The 19030-nt window shown below is 37.2% G+C and overlaps 2 protein-coding genes, 1 long non-coding RNA gene and 1 pseudogene across 3 annotated transcripts; 2 read left to right on the forward strand and 2 right to left on the reverse strand.

The window, feature by feature from the left end:
* The first annotated feature begins 21 nt into the window (after nt 1–21).
* Nucleotides 22–7499, forward strand: LOC140951620 (uncharacterized). The gene is made up of 3 exons (XR_012167311.1): nt 22–335; nt 4435–4646; nt 7184–7499. It is a non-coding gene; the product is annotated as an uncharacterized lncRNA (long non-coding RNA).
* Nucleotides 7500–9545: 2046 nt separating this feature from the next.
* On the reverse strand, nt 9546–14757 carry LOC140951566 (uncharacterized). Its single transcript, XM_073400843.1, has one exon. The coding sequence runs from the start codon at nt 14657–14659 to the stop codon at nt 13058–13060; it is 1602 nt and encodes a 533-aa protein (XP_073256944.1). The 5' UTR covers nt 14660–14757; the 3' UTR covers nt 9546–13057.
* Nucleotides 14758–15392: 635 nt separating this feature from the next.
* On the forward strand, nt 15393–16892 carry LOC140952855 (uncharacterized). Its single transcript, XM_073402308.1, has 2 exons — nt 15393–16140; nt 16480–16892. The coding sequence occupies exons 1-2, from the start codon at nt 15477–15479 to the stop codon at nt 16890–16892; spliced, it is 1077 nt and encodes a 358-aa protein (XP_073258409.1). The 5' UTR covers nt 15393–15476.
* Nucleotides 16893–16905: 13 nt separating this feature from the next.
* LOC140952856 (uncharacterized) lies at nt 16906–18827 on the reverse strand (annotated as a pseudogene).
* Between the last annotated feature and the right edge of the window lie 203 nt (nt 18828–19030).

Genomic DNA, 19030 nt, shown 5'->3' on the forward strand with positions numbered 1-19030 from the left:
TTTCTTTATCTAACATCAGTTTTAAGCTAAAAATTGATGTTATGTTTCGCCCTTTTAACGCAATTTTAAAATAATCAGCTGAAGAATTCAATCGTGTGAGTAACAGTGAAGAAAGACTCAAACATGATTTGTAGTTAACCGTTAGTAAAAATAAACTCGAGTTTGGATCGTGACTAGACAAATAACTCGCGTTCAAATTGATCCACGCCTGCGTGACCTCCACCCATAGGTGGTCAGCAGAATTACCCAAACAACTTATGCTCAACTCCTCAGTGCAACCAACCTTTGGTGTGTGAATTTCGACGTTTTTACAGTCTTTTTCCACGTCTTTTCAGGTAAATTGATCTTGATTGTCACTATCTGTAACATTATTTTAGATTCCATTACATTTTAGTGTTGTTAGAACCTCTTCTGGTCCGTTTTTAGCCTCTAATGTCCGAATGAACTGTTATGGATCTTTGATGTAATGACCGGCGCCGACCAATATACCGGTACATGTTCAAACTGTAGAGTTGATGGTTGATGGAAATGCATTTTACAGCGGCTATGCTCTGTCTTAAAACTTACGATTATGACAGATAGTTAAACCACTGAAAAAAAGTTGAAATTTAAATCTGTGAGGAAAGAGCGAAAATACGAACTAACTGTTTAGTGTTCTGTGGGGACGAAATTAAATGCCCGGTCAAAATTTATCATCTTAACTGGTTTAAAATCGTCCAGTACTGTGTAAATTTATTCCCCAAAGGTTGTAGAGTTAGAGGTCAAGGTATTTAAACTTATAATAGCTATGATGCAAACGTTTTACCAGTGGAAAATGATTTGACGCTTAATCAGAATCGTACTGAATGTAAAACTTCCTCTAAGGTTGCTGTTTTGTTACAGGACCTAAACAATCGATGAAAATCGATGATCGGAAAATCGATCGAGCAATCGATGACAATGGATTAATTACTGTTGATTAGCATCGATTGGCATCGGTCAATCGATGATCAATCGATAATCACACTTAGGTGGTCGTGCACTTCATTGATTGCCATCGATTGGCACTAAATTCATGTCTCCGTATCTTCAAGTATCGCGGGAGAGTACGCACATCGTATATAATTTTTAAACCTCAGTAGCAAAGTTTGAGAATTGTTCATTGATGTGGCTCGGTGAAAAACAGCACAAATAATTAATTAATTACTGACAATTCGTTGTCAGTAGTACAAACTTGATCGATTTAGCTTCGAGTTCATTGCAAAGATTCAACTGAGCGGGGACACAGTCGTCGTTAAAACATGATAAAGCTTATTGTTATTTCTTTTCTTCTTCTAGTTTCTTTATATGTCTGTGCAGACGTCCTTGTTCACCTCGATCTTCCATGTGGAATTCTCAAATAAAAAGCAGTGATATCAAAATGTGTAACTTTATTAGCACTTGATGAAATTGACAATTGAAATGTTTGACTGAATAGGTAATCGATTGATATTGCATATTGATAACAATCTATTAGGTTAATTTATCGATTCCCATTGATTATCGATTGATATTGATAATTGATGATGATCAATAATCACAAAAATTTTTCGTGATCGATTGTCCATTGATTATCAATATCAATCGATTAATTGATACCAATTGTCATTGATTGTTATCGATTGCTATTGATTATCGATTTCATCGATTGTTCAGGTCCTGGTTGTTAATACAGGTGATTTTAACTTTGATCAACTTTATGTCATAACTGTTAAGGTTTGATGTGATGGTTACGAAACTTTGAGAAGATTTACAGCTATCATTCGGCGAGAATTCTATTTTGTTTGTGATAAATAATTTTTTATAAAAAAATTTTTGTTTAACTCTGTAAGACCCAAAATCTGCATTAATACAAATTCTCAAGACTGATTTCCATATATTTTCTTGAAGAATTAGTTGAGAGAATTTGATAAAATATCAAAGCATTTCCCTTTAGTGATCATTATCTCAAGTAATTCCCATAAATCTTTTCTTTTGATGATGCGTTAGCATTGTTAGGAGAAAATTGATGTTGGTCACTCTTGGGTCTTAAAGAGTAAAGTGGGCTCTGCTTTTTGAAGGAAATTGCATCTAATGAGAAATTTTGCTGATATTTTTGGTAGAAATGTTTGGTATCAGCTTTTATATGGAATAAATTTCAAATTACACAGCAAATGGTCTCCTTCGATGACATAACAACAGTGTTGTACCCAGCTCCCACAAATGCTCAGTAATGGGACATAAGTGAGAACATTAAACAGCAAAGAGGACTAACTTTAAACAGCTGTGGAATTGTGGGGATTTTTTCAATCATGTTGTTGGTAATTTTTTGCAAACCTGTCACAAGGAAATATTATCATAAGATTTGATTTAGCAAAAAACATTTTTAGGGGTTAGTTCCACTTTAAGGTATCAGCCACCCTTAAAATTGCCATTTTTCCATATTTGAGGTTTCAACGTTTTCAAATAGATATGCTTGAGAGCTTTCTTTTAACAAAAAAATCAGAAGAAAATATTATTTCTGTCGAAAGATATCGGGGGTAAAAGATTTTTTCTCGTTAATTATTTTAATTGATCGTTAACAAGATCTGTCATACCCGTGTCATATATCAATTAACTTGCCTGTGAACTAGTAACGTGATACCGAGTGCGTGCTTAGACACAACACGTGCGAATTGTCTTTGCGTTGTTTATAGCCTTTAGTATTCTCCGTGGATATTAAGCGTTTGTTTCGGTGAAAATGCCGCCAAAAAAAAAGAAAAGGTCGTGTCTGTTTTCGTCATCGAAACCAAGAGCGAAAAAGAAATCGAGGAGCGAGTTTGACAAAGAATGGGCCGCAAAATTGGCAGAGAGCGACAAAGGCTCATTTTATCAGCAAGAAAAGTGGCTCGAGGAGTTGGATATTCAGAAAAGCGAAAATGCTGCAGTTTGTGAGAGTGCAAGCCGCTCCAAAATCCAGCTTGAAGAACCAGATGAAGAAAGCCAGTTAAGCTCATCGACCCCATCTGCTGATGGAACGTGGAAAACAATAAGCGGTCGAGCTATCGTATTGAGCGAAAAGCTGCTTGAGAAACTGGACGAGTCTGTATCTTGTCGATTTTGCCAGGGAAGAGTCCAAGTCATGGAAAATGTAGCGACTAAGCATGGACTTGGTTCTACCTGGAGAATCCAGTGCGAGAATGAAAGCTGGCCGTCGCACAAGACAAATTCTGTTTTTAATTCTTCCGAGAAGAGCAGAGCGTTTGAAATAAACCGGGCCTCAGTTCTTGGCCTTCGAGCAATCGGTGGTGGGCATTTGGCGGCTTCAAAGTTTTTTAGTTTCCTTGGCCTGGCGCTCGAGAAAGAATTAAACTGTGCTTCTCGTGGTGTAAAAGAGTGGAAGTTTTCCAACGGAGAATTAAACTGTTCACTTGAAGATGTTGATAGCAATAAAAAGTTTGTTCCTGTTACATGTTACCTGTCAAAGTCCTATTGTTAGAGAAAATTGATCCCTCTCTGATATCAATCAGAATAAACATTTAGGTGTTATAATCTCATTCCAGGTAGGATGCCGCCAAAAATGTATTTTCTATTTTATCTCCGAACTCAAATTTTGCTGATCGACTCGCACGTTTTGAACTCCAAGTCGGCAGCCTTTCAATCAATTTGGCTAAAATTTGGCCAGAGTGATGCCATATATCTCTTCTACAAAACTGTGTCTGCGAATTTTAATACTCCTTTTCATTTTAAAGCTAGAGCTTTTTTTACACAGAGAGTGTTGACTAATTGCCTTCCCCAACTTCATTTGCTAATAAAAGAAAAACAAACGCACTTGTCAAAAATCTGAGACACGGTTTTTTAGTGGAACGTGTTGAGAAGCGAATGCAGTGTTAATTGTTTTCTTCCGTTTATTTCCGGCGGGAGTGGAACATGATTTATAGAGACGTGTACTTTTACACAAAGCGTTCCAATTTCGAAACACATTTAAGTAAATCGTTTTTGTTAGTTCAAATCCATAATCTGGAATTATTAAGCTTTTAAAAAATATATGGTTTATAGGGGTTTTTATAAAAACAACTAACGCTACAGCGATCCGCGCGCGGACTGTCCTGAAGGGTGGCTGATACCTTAAGCAGTGTGATAATTGATTATAGGAAAAGTAAAATTGATTATTGCTGAAAGTGAACAGAGTTGTTGTTGACAAAAAATTTCAAAACTTGTGTTATCTATTTTATGATGTCATAATGCAGATCTATATTATAATCCTATTTGATGACCCATTTCTGATACATTCTGTATGTTTTTGCCATGATCATTTTCTAAAAAATGACACAACGGCTATGCTTAATTCTCTCTATTGGTTTGTAAGGTTTTTTTTCATTCACAAAATATTTATTTTTAAGGTCTTGTGTTTTTGCAATAGTATTTTCCCTGTTATTTTCTCATTTTATTCCTAAGTAATGGCACCTCCGGTTCTCCGTGGATTTGTACAGAGGCACCTTAGGAATGCCATTGCAAGGTCTATAGCCTTTGGTATGGTGGGTGGATGTATATGGAAGTTTGGTTATGCTGATCCCAAGAGAAAACAGTATGAAGACTTTTACAAGAACTATGATGCAGAAAAAGTGGCCAAAGAAATAGAAGCAGAAATGGAACCTCTATCATAGTAGGTGAGAAATAATATGTTTTAACCTCTAAAACTGAGGAGATACTTGCAAAATAAAACCTACATTAATCAACTCCTGGCAAATGCTCACTAGCTTCCCCTTCTAAGTTTTCTTCGATTTGATTGCTTGCAATAGAATAGAAGGATTTACACGAGATCAGAAGACACTAGGGCCTGTCTCTTTTTTTTTATAGAGCCCTTCATTTGACCTTGGTCATTACCTGGATCAACGGTACATTGTATATTCTAGTGTGTGACATTTTGCAATATTTCTTACTCTCGGAAAAAAAAAATGGAGGGTGAATTAAAATAATAAACCTTAATGGTACTTAATTTCATGATTTTGGTGAGACAGTATTTGCAGGGTTTAATTTTTGCAATTCCAATAGGCAAATAAGAAAAAAGGGCATTAAATTTTGCTAAGTAAGCATTCTAAACTTCATTAAATATTAATTTTTCAAAAAGTCTGAACTTTTTAAAATCTCTAGACAAAATGGAACAAGCAATGCGTGAAATCTACAAATTAACTTTATTACAACTGAAGATACAAAATGCAGGGTTCGCAAATACGCCAAATTTGGCGTATTTTACGCCAAAATTTTTCTGATGACTCCACAGAGGTTACGGAGGGAGTCACTTCGACTCCAGAAATTTTCGGTAACAAACACAGTTTTGTCCTTACCTTTTTCACAACAAATACAATTTATGTTAATGATAAACGTTTTAAACCTTATTTAAATCATCAAAATTAAAGAATTACACTGCACGACAAAACGGGAAGGGGGTAAATTACGATCAAAGTTTACTCGATGACCACCATCATGGATTTGAGCTTTCCAGGTGGTCCGCCACAGCTACTTCATGTATCCCTCGCAACAGTGTATACATGCCAGGACCACGTGCTGGAAAGTCTGAAAATGGCTTTTTTCGTTGTGATACTTGACTCCAAATATTCCAAAATGACTCCAAAATTTGAGAAGCAGAAGTCACAGTGACTCCACTCATCAATAAAATTTGCAAACCCTGCAAAATGCCTGATGAAGTCAATCACTTGTTTGGTAATCAAACTCAAGCAAACTCAGTGGTTCAATTGACTTCGATTGGGTTTGGTAATCAAACATAATCAAACTCACCCAAAAGTTTGTCAGTTGAACACAACTGAACGTTTGGAGATCAAACACTTTAACAGTCGAACATAAAGCCAGTTTCTTCTGGTTTCAAACAAGGCATTGAGGTCAATAAGCTTTGTGTTGGCTCTGATTTCAAACCTGAGTACACAGGTAAGATGTCAGGGACGGTGGTTTTGTGAAACCCACCTTGAAGCTAACAATTCTGGAAGCAATGGTTAATGCTACCACCTGTGCTATTTCTCTGTCGGTATCAGTGAAAGCTTGTTGTTGAGAAAAAAAGGAGAGATAGGGGTTCAGCTCTGAAGGTAATAATTGATGATCGCGGTGAATGTTTTGTCTTTCTGCTGGACAAACTCAAAGTAGTTGCATCAATTTGGTTCAGTAATCGAGCTCACTGAAAAGTTCCAGTTCGTTTATTTTCAATCAAACAACAATAAACTTGAACAATTGGGTTCAATAGGCCATTTGCATGATGGTGTCATTTTTACTACTTCTACTACTACCAGAATCCTTCAAAATGTTGCATTCTAGTGCAAACTAGGACTAATGTTATTTAAAAACATAGTGAACTCTGGTCTTACATGTAGTAGTGAAAAGACGTCATCATATGGCATATTGATGTTTTGTTGATGTTTTGTTTGCTTTCGCTTGATTGACTACACTATGAAAGTGGAACTGACATACAAGTATAACCAGTGAACAATCTGAACTTATATGTTGTTGCTGTTTATTGCAAATAAATTGCATTTTCTTTATGGGTATTAAATTTTGCATCCCTAAATTTTGCGAAGATTTTTATTTGCGGGTCTTTAATTTTTTTTTGCAGTCGAGAAAAAATGTGAAATTAAGTACCAATATAATTAAGGTCTGCATTATTTGTTAAACAACTAAAAATTAATTAACCAAATGTAATGCTGCTTTTTTACATGTATACCATCATGCTGGTTATAGGCGAATCTTTGCTGATGTCATTGTTTACACTTTCGCTGATTAGCATACAAGTTAACCCATAGAAGGCGTCACTATATGCTCAAATTAAATTCAAAAGTTGAAAGAGTTGATTAATTTGAGCAGTTGGTGTAATTTTCAGCTCTTAGCAAGCAATAACAAAAGAAATAAAGCAGCCATCTAAAAAGCTGCAAAATTGCTGGGTGGTAAAAACATTAATGAGCCTATACATTCTTTGTAAAGTTTTGAGTTTTTCAAAGATAATTTCTCGGAAACTATGTGGTATATTGCGCTCAAATTTTAAACTGAAAATGTTATGTTCTTCTGATATTCATGCAGTGATGCGGCAAAAAATGTAAAGAAAGATTCCCCTATCCTCATAGAACATGAAAACCTAGGCTGTAATTTTATTTTATTCTCGTGTATTACATTGATGTTCTTTCTCTTTTCTTATTATTTTCAGATATCTGCTGTTATAATGTTTGCTTTGAAGTTGCATGTCTTTGTATGATTGTTGACACAAAATAGTACTCTGACTAATAATACTTGATGTGTCAATATTCTTCATCTTCTATGTGTCGATTTAAGTTTGACTTTTATCACTCTTTTATCTAAAAAATTTTTGACAGTTAAGGCTTCACTTTAAATACTAAATTGTAACATTTTCATGAGTGGTTTTTGTTTGAAATAAAAGCATTCTGTAACTTCCAATGTTTTTTGATGAGTTAAATTTGTTACATTACATGTTTCAAGAGGTGCAAGTTTCATCTTGATCCATGTTTTTCAATCTTTAGGAAGTTTAAGGAGTTTCACTCGTTGTTAAAGACTTTCAAAATTTGATTCCGTATTTTTATATTTCATTGCTAGGACTTGCACATGATAAGAAAGATCCTGGCAATGAGTCTGACATTTGCCCAGGGATGTATGCATGCTTCAAGAAAATTCTTTATCCATCTTATTTTTCACTTCTCTTTGACTCAGCCTTTCTGATGTCTCATCCAGATAGACCGTCCAGCCATCCCGATTTCGTTGGGATTCTCCTGATTTTGCTTCAAAGAATCACGAATCCCAACCAATGTCCGATTGGGATAAGGAAAATCCCAATTCCCATCTGTTGTGATCTTTTCAAATGAGTTCTTATGCTACTAATACAATCTTGAACATCCAATAGAGGTAATTCACTTGAAAATAGAGTACTAAAGTGTGACGTCATAAAAAAAAATTTCTGAAATTATGGTATTTGTCAGGATATTCTGAAAGAACAATGTCCAAGAGGCCTACTTGCCAAAAATGAGCATTTTGGGGCAAATTGTCTCTGAGATCATAGTCCAGTCATGCTTAGAAAACTCCATACAAACCTTTCTAAATTTTGTTGGGTCGACCCAAAAAAAATTAGAAGGGTTTGTATGGAGTTTTTCTGAGTATAACTGGCCAACATCTCAGCGACAATTTGCCCCGTAAAAAATACTCATTGCATTGTTCTTTTAGAATATCCTGACAAATCCCATAATTTCAGAAATTTCATTTTTATGACGTCATCACTTTAGTACTCTATGATATACTATCCAGTTTTTTTTCAAACTTGGCACAAATGTCAGCCATATATGTCACATTCAAAAACTGTAAAAAAAAAAGTGGGGTCACCATGCTTGTTTTTGCCCTGTGTGCTTGTAATTCTGAGTGTATTTTCCTAGTTGCATGCGAAATGTTCAAAACTCAAACAACTGTCAAAAATTTTTATTTTATAGCAATAAATTAGGTGACCTCAAATTAATTACCCCATGTGGTAAAAAAGGAGAGAAATGGGCAGTTTTCACAATATCTCTTACTTCTCTGTGCTTCTAAGTGCAGAAATTCAAGTCATTCATATCCAAAAAAATACTTCTACTATCCAGATTTTTCCCCCTTAATAATGATATATTTTTTTGTGAGCCATAGCAAGTAGAAAACACAAGTAAAAAAGGGCATCACTGTTCTCGTTTCATTGGAAAACGACAACAAAGGGACAGTTTCGGCTTCAAATGATCATTTTGCACAAGGGGACTTGGACGATTTTCAGACAAACACCCTTTTAGCCACACAGAATTATCAAAATGGCTATTAAAGGCATCAGGATTACAAAAGGAGCCATAATTGCCTCTCTTAAGGCAAGCGGTGAAAATCACCGCCACCTTTGAAGTTGCAATAGTATGTGCCCTAGGAGATGTGCAGTGCCAAACAAGGGAATTACCTTAACTGAAACTGATATCCAGTAAACTTAAAGAAAACTGCCGGAAAATTAAAATACAATTGAGTAGTTGTAATAATAATATTTAATTTCTATTGAAAATAAGTTTTAAAAATAACAGGTGATGTAGTGAACATTTTTAGACAGAAGTTGTCCTCTCAGAACACTAGAAATGATGCATGTTTCAGGGCATCAAGTTTTCAAAATTTTCTGCAGGAGCATGCCTCCAGAACCCCCTAACAGCTTGCACATTTGGCACTTGCATGATTAGTCAGTTATTAAAAAAAATTCCCGATTGTACATACCCAAACGGTTGCACAATCTGCATCCAGATAGCCTGGTGCTCTGAACCAGTAAAAACAAGGGTGCCTGTATGTTACTTGTATCGAAAAACTAAGATTTTCTATTTGCCTAAGGGCAAACGTCGGGCACCATGGGCCACCGGGCTCTTCTCGAGCACAACCCTGATAAGATATGAGTGTCATTCTTCATGCTCTAATTGCTCTACACCAGTGGTAAACTGTGGTTACAAAAATATCTTTTTAAGATAACATGCCAAGATATGCCAGTAACACACATAAACTGAGTTGTTGAGACGTAAAATAAAATATTATTTTTTATTTACAAATGCAAGCCCACTTGCACAAAGATTATACTCCAACAAACACTCTCTAACCACACTATCATAAATACACAGCCATGGTCCTTGCAAATACCTAGTTTTCTAAAACATAATGTCTCTCCTTACTCATTCTTGTCAGACTCCAAAGCTGCCTGCCCCTCTTAGCCAAAGGAGACCTAGAGGAAAGCTTCCAGCTAGTAAAGTGGGGAAGTACAGCACTCAAAATTTAATTTTTCTATCCAGGGTTTGTACAGATTCTTGAATTCTTGAAAAAGTCTTAAGTTGCAAAGCAATTTTCCAGACCTGGAAAAATGTCTGGAATTTTTTTTTCAAAGATACAATAAGTGCTTAATAAGTGTGAATTTTTCGCCCTTAGCGAAGACATTTATTGATTTAATCACAGAATGAGAGGCTTCAAAACTCTCTTATTTCCACATTGCATGGTGGTTACTGTACCTAATACCCAGAGTAGTCAATCGATAAAAATCGGTATTGATAAAAATCGATAGCAATCAAGTGATTTTTATAGATTGATAATGGAAATCCGTGAAAATCTATAAACTAGATGGCTGTGTCAAATCAATATTATCGATTTTTCATGATTTTAATGATTTATAATGGAACTCTGACATTTTTGTTTTTTGGCATACGTTAGATAGTACACCCGAGAAAACACATCCACCAGTAACAACTGATCAACAAACATGAAAATAAGAAATGTGGAAACTATTACAGACACAAGATTATTTCCAAAACCCTTTTGTATATAATAACAAAAATGGTTCAGTTTACATTCGCAGTTCTTGCAGGTAAGTATCACATGAAAAACAACCTTAAGGCCTGTTTACATGGAGGTGGGGAAATCCAGGTAAGTAATCCGCTTAGGTGGGGTAACCCGCCTGTCCATATAATCTCTCATTTTAAGTTGATCACGTTTACATGATAGGTGGGGTGACCCACCCCATGTTACCTCACCTATCTGGGGTCCCCCATCTCCACGTGAACAGGCTCCTAGATAAAAGATTTCCCAGCCTGAATTTTAGACGTCATCTATAGTTGAAGGGATGCCTGAGATTTCCCTTGTTAGATTTTCACCGTTTTCCATTATCAATTGCTAAAAAATCACTTGATCGCTGAGGATTTTTATCGATTTCGATTTTTATCTATTGGCTACTACGGAAAGTAATGACACAGCGAACTGACGTTATTTTGAAAGGGTGTGAAAAACTGGGCGCCTACAAACATCATGAGAAAAAACTTGGTTCCTGTGTTTTTCAAGATCTCTGTTGATCACCTATTTGGTAACCTTGATCGTGGAAAAGTAAAAAAGTCTGGAAAAAGTCTCGAATTTTGGATACAAAAATCTGTACGAACCATGTTTATCCACACAACAATAATGAGGTTCACAGTTTTTCCATTTTTTTAAAGTCAATTCCCTAAACCAGTTAAAAGTCACCTTGAGCTGATGGTGAAATATTGACTTTTTCAACTCTTAAAAATTCCAGACAATATGGAATTAATCAAATTGTCTGCACAAAAAGCTAAGATGGAAAGTTATAGTGGGATGTTAGGGAAGTTTTTCCCAAAATATTAAGTAAATATAATTTTGTTCATTTATTTAAGAGACAAGAGTCCCGCTGAGTAGTTGAGATTCAGGCCTGTTAATTTGGAACCAACGGTAATGCCTTTACTGGGCCAATTAGTGAGTGTTACTATGAGTGATAAACATTTTATCTAGCTACTAGCAGTAAATACAACCTTACCATACTAAATAAAATAAATGCATTTGAAGTGAAGCTCTGTTTGTCATTGTTTTTCATTAGCATCTCATTATTGGTACAAATGTTTTGTAGAAAATGCATACAGTGTAGCTAGGAGGCTCTACATATTAAAGTACCTGAACTCCAAAGGCAAATACATTGATAAGTTGTAAAATCTAACCAGCCCTTTTTGAGTAAATATGATAATATAAATTTTATAGGTCAAAATGAAATTCATTGTTAAAATGGTTTCAACCTAGATCGAGTTTCAGTTTCCTCCATTTTTTAAGCCCTTATTATACATTATCAAGAATAATTAAGGCTAGGAAACAAAATAAATAGAAATTGAGAATCTACCCAGGTTGAAACCGTTTCATCTTCATTTTGACCTACACCATTTTACAACCCAGACTGTTTGTATGCTAATGTTGAAAAAACAGAAGATCCACCAATTAAAAATGGTAGCTATTAAATATTAACTTAATAGTGAACACATTTTAAAATGTTACAATATTGTGCAATTGTGTTAAAGACCAAGAGAAAATATTACTTTAGGCTTTGCAACTTGGTCACCTAGACTAAGATAATAAAATGCTTTAGTGATACACTTATTTCCCAAATCAAATTCTGGGTCACACTTGCTATTTTTAATACACAATAACAAACTACCACATTTCACGCAACTTCAAGAAAAATCCATTCTCTTTATTCTGTAAGTACCAGTTTGAAGGAGAATTTCTTGCACAATAGAGATATTTGAACATATTTGGATAACTTCTTCTTTGAACATAACTGTCTTCATATTTTAAAATCAAGAATATTTGGCAATTATTTATTTATCTTTTTAAGCACATTTAGTACTAAAATGAATTCTCCATAACCGTCTACAATAACTTAAGGGGATAAAGTTAACTTCGTGAACATTTCTCCACTTACTTAAATTAAAGGAACACTTTATGATATATAAGAGATATAAAACATTTAAGAGAATTACCTTGAGTTTGCCAAGGTATCAACTACAATAAAGCCCGCTTGTCTATTTGAATAATATTTTGCTTTCAATTATTGCTCTCTTTCCTCCACAGAGGAGTGGCAATGGTTAAATGAATGGCTACACCACTGATGTCCAATTTCCATAAGCAACCACCTCCCTAAAATACCTGAATTTTTCCAGCCAAATCCCTAGAGTCTAAGCTCCTTGCAAGTTACTGTGACCATGACTGGGGTGATACTTTTACAATTTTCCTTTGTTCTGGAAGCCCCTTCTTGACATGTAGTCTGACCTCCATGTTCGCACTATGCACTTTTCTTCTTAGAGTATACAAAAAACTTTCAGTGACAGCTTGTTGTCATAACTTAGAAATTGAATGCGATAAATTCTCTTTCAAAGAGTACACAAGTTCGGACCTCTTCTTGAAAGAGACCCCCATGGTTTGATTCATAAATGACCACCTCCCATAAGCAACAACTAAACCTTTCCATTTTGGGTGGTTGCTTGCAGGAGTTTGAACTGTATTAGGGTTGGCATTTTGCTGGGGTTGTAACCCTGGTAACCTAAGTTGAATACTTGTTTAACCTGATAATGGATTTTACATTATTTTTATTTTTCACTATCCAAAGATGCACAAGATAAAGCATTGTGCATCACACTGTATTTCCTAATAATTAGGAAATTAATTACAATATTATTATTGTACTGTCTACTGTAGAAATCTACCTTGAACTTGCTTATTCTTTTGGTCTCCACCCACTCACCAGCTTTTTCAGTTTCTTGCACTGAAAAGCATTCAATCCAAGAGACTTCAGTTCTTCATCATCCAGACTAGAAAGCAGACTTCCATCCACCTCATTTTCAGCAAACACCTCAACATAATCTCCAAAGCGGAAATGACTCAAGAATTGTGACACCTCACTCACTGTCATTTGCGACACGTCATCAGGTACTTTATAGACTTTTTCCCTTTCTTGTGGTACAGACTGTGTTCTTTTTACAGCAGGCTTGGGTTTCAAAGGTGGTGGTGGCTTTTTAGCTGTTGCTGGTTTTGTGCTAGGCTCCAAACTCATGCTAGTCCCCAATTTTGTTTTTCGCGGTGGAGCAACAGGTTCTTCATTTTCCGCCATTGTTCCATTACTTGCCGCTGGTGGCACCAGGTATAAATAATCTTCACCCCCATCCCCACCATAGTCATTAGGTCCTGTTTCATCAGGTTTTTTATTCAAATCAGTCTCCCCTTGAAAGGAATGACTGACCGGCACTGGTGTGGTATCATCTTTTGCTACAGAAGCGGGTGGCTGTGGTAGATTATAGTCATCAATGTAAGTGTAGTCATGAATATCGTCAGAAGCTAGGGGTTCACTGGTACTTTTTTCCTCTGAGGAACTGTCACGAGGAGGAACCGGGGGTGGTACAACATCTGCAAGATACTCATACTCTCTTATGGTGTCTCTGGATGCATATATGTTTTGAATCTCCATGTTCTCAATCTTTGCGAGACTTACACCATCATGGAAAACACGGCAAAGGCGGACATAATCCTTGTCATCTGAAAGTGCTCCACGTGCTACATTAATTGTGATTGGCAAATGCTTCGGACAACTAACCACTGTCCTAACATCCCCCTCTTTAGTGGTGCAGATCACAGTGGAATCTTGGTATACCTTTTCCAGTGACAAAACTCCAAGAGAATTGTTGAACACTTGTTCCGTTGATCGTCGAGTTATACATGGAGGATCAACAAATTGAAAGTACAGTGGCAATTTAGGCGATGTCGCGACCAGTTCTTTCAGGTAATACTCCCGTCCGTCGAGTAAGGACTGAAAGCCAGCTGAAACGCTGAAAGATAATCGGATTGGAGAACGCTCTTCATTGTGAAAAAGAACACAGTCTTCTTTTCCATTAAGACCATGTTCCACACGAATAACTTCCAGCTTGTCCCCTGGATTGACACACACTGAATCCTCGTCCAGACCATAGTAACCCTGAGTCACACGTACAAATCTCGCCGGAATCCTACTAATTTCCTCCACGGTTTCATAGACGCCGCGAAAATCAGCAGGGCGAATCTCGACCTTCTGAGAGCAGTTCAATGGAATGTTCAGTTCCCTTTTCTTCCTGTCCCGTGATAAAACCTTTTCTGTTGTTTTCAAACAGTGTAGGGTAAGTATCTGATCGGCTCCGATGCAAGAATCTTCAGTTGGCCCATAGTAACCTTCTGTCACTTTGACTATTTGTGGCAGCGGAAAGCGATCAACAAATTCAAACAGTCTGTACTCGATGTCGCTCCAGATCAAATTGTCAAGAATAGGGTCTTTACCTTTTGCTGTGGACATTTTATCTTCTCATTTTCTGTCTCTGTAATGAAACACTCACGTTCAGAATTTGTTTAAGTTACGACCCTCGGGGAGCAGTGCATTAGTGCATTAACATTCTTCTTAATTTCATCGATCGAAGGTCTCAAAACTTCCTCTCTGTCAGCGGTTGTGTCTAAATTTGGTATGCGGTGCCAAGTGCAGCGTCAAGGCTAAAAAGCCCGGCTAAAAAAGGAAAAGCAACTGGTGAGAGACTGATCGCTTGCTATTATCAGTATCTTACATTTCGTTCAGACCTTTTACCGTACCGAATATCTAAATAGTTCCAAAGCTTACTGGAGCATTTGAAAGTCCAATTATCCCCCCGGGGGTGGGGGCTATTCCGGATTTCAAGTGACAGGGAATCCAATGAGGGCAAAAACTAAAACCCCCAAAAAATCCTTAGGCCTTCCAACAAAATCCAAAAAAATCCCATACCGAATTTCCGAGCCTTAAAAATTACAAAAAAAAATTAATTAAATAATATAACATTAAAAATAGAAACATTAGAAATCGAATGTTTTTTTTTTCCAGGAGCCCATCACTGTTTTCGACGGCGCGCGCAAATCAAACAACTTGCTTGACCAATAGGGACTTTAAGATACAAGAACGCGGACGTCATCAAAGACGCCGTAGCCGCGTGGGGCCTGTGTCGAGGACGCCGTGTTTGTGGCGGGAAAAATAAGTTAAGATGGCGGGATTCAGCGACGCGGCCACTTATTGATAGAAAAGAAAAGTAGCGAATTTGTTTTTCTCTCCGAAGTAACAGATACTAATTATATTAGTGTTTTTAGTGCAAATGGCGACTTTTAAAGAAACCCGAGAAGTTTTGCTTGCTAGCTATGCCTGTGGTATCATTACGGATGAGGAATTTTCTTTACTTTTCGAAGAAAACAGTTCAAGCAACTTAGATTTCCCTTACGACAACTACCCGCCGTTCAATCTGGAGAGCCAAAGTGAAGCTGAGTGTAGGGCGAACTTCAGGGTTGAAAAGCACCACATTCCTCTGGTAGAAGATGTTCTTCAAATTCCGCAATTCTTCGTATGCGACCAGGGAACGGTTTGCGAAGGAACAGAAGGGCTTTGTATGCTTTTAAAGCGATATGCCTTTCCTTGTCGGTACTCCGACATGATACCTATTTTTGGACGACCGGTTCCAGAACTTTGTATGATAAGCAACACCGTAACAGGCTGGATTTATGCGCATCATAGCCACAGAATCACGCAGTGGAACCAAACCATTTTAAATCCACTGGAGCTGGAAAAGTATGCGGAAGTTGTTTTCAACAAAGGTGCGCCACTAAGCAATTGCTTTGGTTTCGTAGATGGAACTGTGCGCCCAATTACTCGACCTGGGGAAAACCAGCGACTACTCTACAACGGTCACAAACGCGTACATGGATTAAAGTTTCAGTCCTTGGTCCTACCGAATGGGTTAATTGCACACTTGTATGGTCCAGTTGGTAAGCCACGCTGCTAACAAACTAAAAATAATATTTTAGCTTGCAAGCCTCCACTTCAGTTACCCTACAAACAAACCTACTAGGAAGATCTAAAATTGCTTTCATTACTTACTCTTTCTTAAGTCTCCTCCCAATTACTATGCTTATTATAAGAAGAAGGGTTAAAACAATTGTGAGAAAAGCAAATTCGAATTTCACGGGCTTTTCCATTGACCACCCTCACCCTCACCGGCCCATTTTCTCTTGCCACTCTCTGTCAGTAAAGAAGTAAACTGCATGGATAACATATCAACACTGATTTCTATTTATTAACTTAAGTTTCTTATCTTGTCTAAACAGAAGGTAGGAGGCATGACGCAGCAATGTTGGCAGAGTCTGGCCTTTACAACAGTCTCAGGGCGCATGCTGTCTCAACAACTGGCCAACCGATGTGTATATACGGGGATCCAGCATATCCCCTTCGAATGCATCTCCAGGGACCTTTCCGGCAGCGAATACTGACTCCCCAACAGCAAGCTTACAACAGTTCCATGAGTGCAGTTCGCTGTTCCGTTGAATGGCTTTTTTCTGATATTTTAAATTATTTCAAATTTCTTGATTTCAAACGGAATTTAAAAATAGGGCTAAGCCAAGTAGGCAAAATGTACATTGTCTGTGCAATCCTTCAAAATGTTTTAACATGCTTGTACGGTAATTCAACATCCCAGTTTTTTGACCTAGATCCACCTTCTCTAGAGCATTATTTTTCCTAATCATGCTGTTTTGTAACCACCCAACATAAGACCTAAAAACTGTTCTGCGTTTATATGGGAAGATACCAAGAAAAGTAAATCAATGTCAAATAAAATTAAACACAACGAATAACTTGGCTTTATTATGGCTGTCAGCATCAATTTAAATCCAGTCATGAAAAATGTAAATTTTTAACCTTCTAAACACGTGGAAATAAAGTCCAAACTCCAGTCATTAAACATCTAACACGGTTACAGTTCTGATTGTCTTTCGCCGGATTGAAGTCCAGGCCAACTTAGTTCAAGTTTATATAACAACAAAGTAAACCGAGACCTGAAGCACCGCAAGGAATTAAAAAAAAAACCGAGTTTGTTTATTTCGGAACTAGTGTTTCAATAATCTTCATCATTGCTGTGGTTTGCAGCTGCTGCTGCTGCATTAGTAAGGATTGCATGTCATGCATTTGTTTATGCTGTTCCTGTTGTTGTTTTAACATTTGGTTGAACATATAAGTTTGCTGATTTTGGGCTATAGCCATCTTCTCTTGCTCCTGTTTTCTCAAATCCAATTCTTGCTTCTTAATATCCATGTCTTGCTCCGCCTTTAGTTTAAGAAACTCTACCGTTTCACTACCACTTCTTCTGCTTTTTTTCGCTTTGCTCTGCCCCTCCTCGGACTTTCTCTTCTGTGTTTTCCCTAATGTCTCCATAGCAGTTCTGCGCATCTCTTCTGCTTTCAGCCTGTCTCCTTCCATCTTGTCCCTCTTTTCGCCGTCTTCCAGGTCGTGCTGCTCATCGGCAGACTCTTCCATGGCAATAATTTGTTCTATAGCTTCATCTAATTCAGTTTTCGTAGGGCTTATACCACTTTCCTTCAATTCCTTGGCCTCTTTTCTTTTAAATCTTTGCACCAAAACCCCGATATGGTCTCGAACTGAGCGTTTATCCACAAAAAAAAACAGGATCTTTAATGCTGTTTAGGGTATCCGCCACTCTTTGCCACAAGGCACTTCGCTGAACGGATTTCTTCTTTGCACTGAATGGGTTTACAAAGATTATTTCTCGGCAAAAAACCACATCATGTTCCTCCGTCCAGTTCATAATCCTGCCGACAAAAATAAGCGACATATACATTTTTTAATATACGTGCACAGCTACAAGAAAATTAAAGCAAACCTTGAATGTTGTACTATATGCGGAAATCACTTTTAGAAAATAATTTGAATCTATCGTTTACAGCGGCAAAGTCTTGGACGTCGGCTGGCCAAGCCAAGTGTGTGTAGAGTTATAAACCCGCTACTCTGTAGGAACTGCTTAATAAAGCAAACATTTTGCCGTCAGAGGCACTTATTTGGCAAACATAGTCCTTTACATGTTTCTGTTAATTTGTTTTGTTGTCTTTTCTTTAAAATCTCACACAACTTCTGCGGGAAATAGTGCGTGAATTAAATTCCCGCAAAATGAAGCGTAATGCGAGTAACCAAGATCTGTGAATAAATTTAATCAGGATGGGAAAATCTTCGACAAGAAGGAAATAATCGGGAACAACATTGCTTTTATACAACAAATCGTTTTGTTTCTTTAGCCGTAATTCACTGAACGAAGAATGCAAAAATCTACTCACTGCGGTTTGGAATTCGAGGCCATGGCAACTGATGTTTCTTGTGTTTACTGTTCGCAAGTTCAACTGAGCCTGAAAGGAAACAACAACAAAAAAAAAACGTGAGGAATATAGCCGGGATAATTAAGCTTTCAATATACAAACAAAAAGTGCCAATTCACTGTCTTAAATAAGTCAAAATAGGTTGAAATACTTACAGTTTGTCAACAACGTCAAAATGGTCTTCAGCGCGTTCGTCTTGAGCAAGGACGCGGCTTGTTTACGTCACGATCATGCGCAGTGGTAGTCATTTTGGGTATTTTTACTTCCGGTCGGCTTTCGTCACGTCCGCGTCGTTGTATCTTAAACTCCCTAATGGCAGAGCGGCAAATTGAGCACCGGAAGTCGTGTTTTGTCCTTTCTCCGCTCGCTTTCCCGTCGTCAACTGTTGCTATCATCCTATTGTTTTAAATATCGGGAAGAACCCATTCCCTACCTAGGTCAAGCCACCCGAAAAAATACTTGCCAAATTTTCTTATCCAAAAATATCCCGGAATCG

Source organism: Porites lutea, chromosome 11 (genome assembly GCF_958299795.1).
Source record: "Porites lutea chromosome 11, jaPorLute2.1, whole genome shotgun sequence".
Taxonomy (NCBI): Eukaryota; Metazoa; Cnidaria; class Anthozoa; order Scleractinia; family Poritidae; genus Porites; species Porites lutea.

What these genes read in the sequence shown, in the direction of transcription:
- LOC140951566 (XM_073400843.1), bottom strand. Translation starts at nt 14,659, where the DNA reads ATGTCCACAGCAAAAGGTAAAGACCCTATTCTTGACAATTTGATCTGG.
- LOC140952855 (XM_073402308.1), top strand. Translation starts at nt 15,477, where the DNA reads ATGGCGACTTTTAAAGAAACCCGAGAAGTTTTGCTTGCTAGCTATGCC. An exon ending in ACACTTGTATGGTCCAGTTG is followed by an intron (nt 16,141 to 16,479) that starts GTAAGCCACGCT and finishes TTGTCTAAACAG; the next exon opens with AAGGTAGGAGGCATGACGCA.